Source organism: Callorhinus ursinus, unplaced genomic scaffold (assembly GCF_003265705.2).
Source record: "Callorhinus ursinus isolate GAN/ISIS: 27379988/994484 unplaced genomic scaffold, GSC_fseal_2.0 scaffold63, whole genome shotgun sequence".
NCBI classification, from domain to species: domain Eukaryota; kingdom Metazoa; phylum Chordata; class Mammalia; order Carnivora; family Otariidae; genus Callorhinus; species Callorhinus ursinus.
The window spans coordinates 8,471,468-8,474,554 of NW_027397125.1; the positions used below are offsets into that span (position 1 = coordinate 8,471,468).

The 3,087-nt window shown below is 37.8% G+C and overlaps 1 protein-coding gene across 5 annotated transcripts in view; it reads right to left on the reverse strand.

Moving 5' to 3' along the window:
- The window catches only part of LOC112818372 (putative coiled-coil domain-containing protein 144B), an 8,281-nt gene extending 5,203 nt beyond the window's left edge, over positions 1-3,078 (reverse strand). For 4 of the 5 annotated variants that reach the window (XR_012376083.1, XR_012376085.1, XR_012376084.1 and 1 more), the window contains exon 1: positions 1,185-3,077. Coding sequence is in view for 1 of the 5 variants with exons in the window: in XM_073885625.1 (XP_073741726.1) it covers positions 853-984; positions 1,185-2,141 (1,089 nt within the window). In the remaining 4 variants the exon portion in view is untranslated. Of the gene's footprint in view, positions 1-796; positions 985-1,184 lie in introns of those variants that run through there. The other variant, XM_073885625.1, reaches the window with a different exon arrangement.
- Positions 3,079-3,087: the final 9 nt, after the last annotated feature.

Consider the following 3,087-nt stretch of genomic DNA (forward strand, 5'->3'; position numbering starts at 1 on the left):
TTATTAAAAATATCTCAACGTGGTCCTGTTGGAATTCTAAGTTCCAAGAGTACAAAGCAGAAAAGATTGCACATACTGAAACAATAAATAGGTTTAGCTGAAATATTTGTTTATATCTTTTCTCTTAGTCATTGCTTCTTTCCCATTTTATTGTTTATGGAAATGCAGTTTATATTTAAGCCAATAGATAAAAATAAAAATGCTAGAGATGGGGCACCTGGATGGCTCAGCGGTTAAGCGTCTGCCTTCAGCTCAGGTCATGATCCCAGGGGCCTGGGATGGAGCCCCATGTCAGGCTCCCTGCTCAGCAGAGAGTCTGCTTCTCCCTTTCTCTCTCCCTCTGTCTCTCCCCCGGCTCATGCTCGTGCACACATGTGCGCGCTCTCTCAAATAAATAAAGAAAGAAAACTTAAAAAAAAAAACAAAACACTAGAGATTATTATATATTTTTTAAAGATTTATTTATTTGAGAGAGAGAGAGCGAGAGCATGAGCAGGAAGGGCAGAGGGAGAAGGAGAGAGAAACTAAAGCACACTCCACACTGAGCACAGAGCCAAACGTGGGGCTCAATCTCACGAACCTGAGATCAAAACCCAAGCCAAAACCAAGAGTCGGATGCTCGACTGTGCCACCCAGATGTGCCAAGATAATTGCATTTTTTTAAAGTTTTTTTTTTTTAAAGATTTTATTTATTTATTTGACAGAGAGAGACACAGAGAGAGATGGAACACAAGCAGGGGGAGTGGGAGAGGGAGAAGCAGGCTTCCCATTGAGCAGGGAGCCCGATGAGGGGCTCCGTCCCAGGACCCCGGGATCATGACCTGAGCCGAAGGCAGATGCTTAACGACTGAGTCACCCAGGCGCCCCGATAATTGCATTTTTTAAGGAATTTTCTTTACGGTTACTCGGGTTCATGAGGTCACATGGTGCATAGCTAAATTCGTTCCCAAGTTCACATGCCACTTGGGAGACTGACGGAGAAACCTAAGGAAAACAAATCATAAGAATGTTTTCCTGCACTCCTATCATTTAGATAGCAGAAATAAGCTATTTCCGAACACAATCACGTATTTAGACAACCCCATTTTATACACGATCTCTTCTCCTAAGTGGAAAATCAAAATGACTCAGATAACTGATAAAGAGAAAAAAACAAAAGAGCAGCAGCAAAGTGAACCTCTTACCTCTTTCTGAAGTTGAACTTTCTCTTTTTCCAAATCCAGGAAGTCTATCTGTAACATGCCTATCTCGTTCTTAACCTTTTGAACATCTTGCTGTATTTCTTCTTTTAGATATACTTCTGATGTTCCGTAACTACATGGTGGAGAAGAACTCTCATTTTCTACTTCGGGTTCCATACTTCTATAGTTATTAGTACTGTCATTATCTGCACAGAATGGCTTCCGGAACAAGTCTTTTGTCTTCTTGTAAGTGTCTGTAACAGCAGAACTATTGTGCCTTTTTATTTCAGCCATCTGTCTCACCTCATTGGAGCTGGAAAACCTTTTGTCACAAAGGCTTTCCGAATGACTAGACTGAGGTATATGTCCCATCTCTAATTTAGAATTAGTGCTATTTTGGTTCATACTTTTTGCCATTGGCATGTCAAGCTCTTGGTCTTCTTTCACTTCAAACATAGTGAGTGGGTTCCTTACTTTTTTATTTTCTGTATCACTTTTAAAACTCTTATTTTTGTTAAAAACATGCTCAGTGTCTGGTTTGTGGCCATTTTCACAGTCCGATTTATTTTCACTTAAAGCAAAATCAGAAGATGACTGCCAAGCATATTTGAGACTAGACGTTTTTTGTTCAGCAAATGCCTGAAATACTAGAGGGACAGGCACTGCAAATGTATCCCTTTTCTCACAATCGAGTCTGTCATTTGTCAAGTTAGAAGGTATTTCCATTACATTTGCTCCTTCTTTAAAGTTACCATGTAGTGACTCTTCCTTAGGATAAGGAGCAGTTTTGTGTCTTTGACGAGTTTTACCAAACTTCCGCTTTAACTGCCTTGTGGTGACTTTTAAATTCTTTTTCCACTCTAATTTGCCTTGTTTGATCCAGAGTTCCTCATGCTTCTGCACAGGAGGATGTTCTGAATATACAGATATATGAGCCTGTCTATCACAGTTCTTCTTCATCTCTGGTTCTCGAAACTTTTTTTGCAGATGCAAAAGTGGAAGATTAATTTGCTTGGTTTGATTTTCAGATGTCTTTTCTGCCAGGATACATGTTTGTAAAATAACTTTATCCTTAAGTAATCAAGTACGGACAAAGAAAAATTAGAAAATAATTAAAATTTAACTGTTAGATTTCTTAATCTATGTAAGCTGCTCCCAAGTCACTGGATTGTAACAAAGAAGGAAAAATAACTCGCCCTAGCTTAAGACAGAAGAAAAACATAAATCCATCAACTTAACTTTGTCAGTGTTTTGGAAATAAACAATTCATTCCATGTTCCATCTACCAAAAAATGAATTACATTATTTTTAATGTGACAAACTTAAAAACATTTTACCTCACCATACATTACATAGTGAGCCCCTACCGTGCACTTGAGGATTTTCTTTAAAGACTAATAACTAGAGAATAGGCAAATTTTAAATTATTAGGAGCCAAAATCAATTAACATCAATCAGAAAGAAAATTCCTAAATCTTAATTCAATTTATATACTATGGTAGTGTTATACATCACTATAATTATCTGCTTCTATCCAGCTCTAATATAATGTCCACTGAGAGTGGATAAGAAAAATGTTAATAATACTGATTTCCTACGCTGAAATGAAATAACTGAGTTATGGTTTATTACCCAACTACAGTCCCATCCTGGAAGGTGGGATTCTAGGCAATTGGCAATTGTGCTGATTTTATGACCCCACTCTCTGAAGTCAACTACACAGAGATCACAAGGCAAAACAATCTTTAATCTTGGCATTAGTGATGGGCAATACAGAACTGCACATTTGGAACCACTGAGAATAATTACTCCTTCTACGTGGATCTAAGTCAGTAGTCATCATTTTTATGCTGCTCATAATTTCAACTGCTTAAACATATGATTCAATATTTGGTGTTACCTTCTT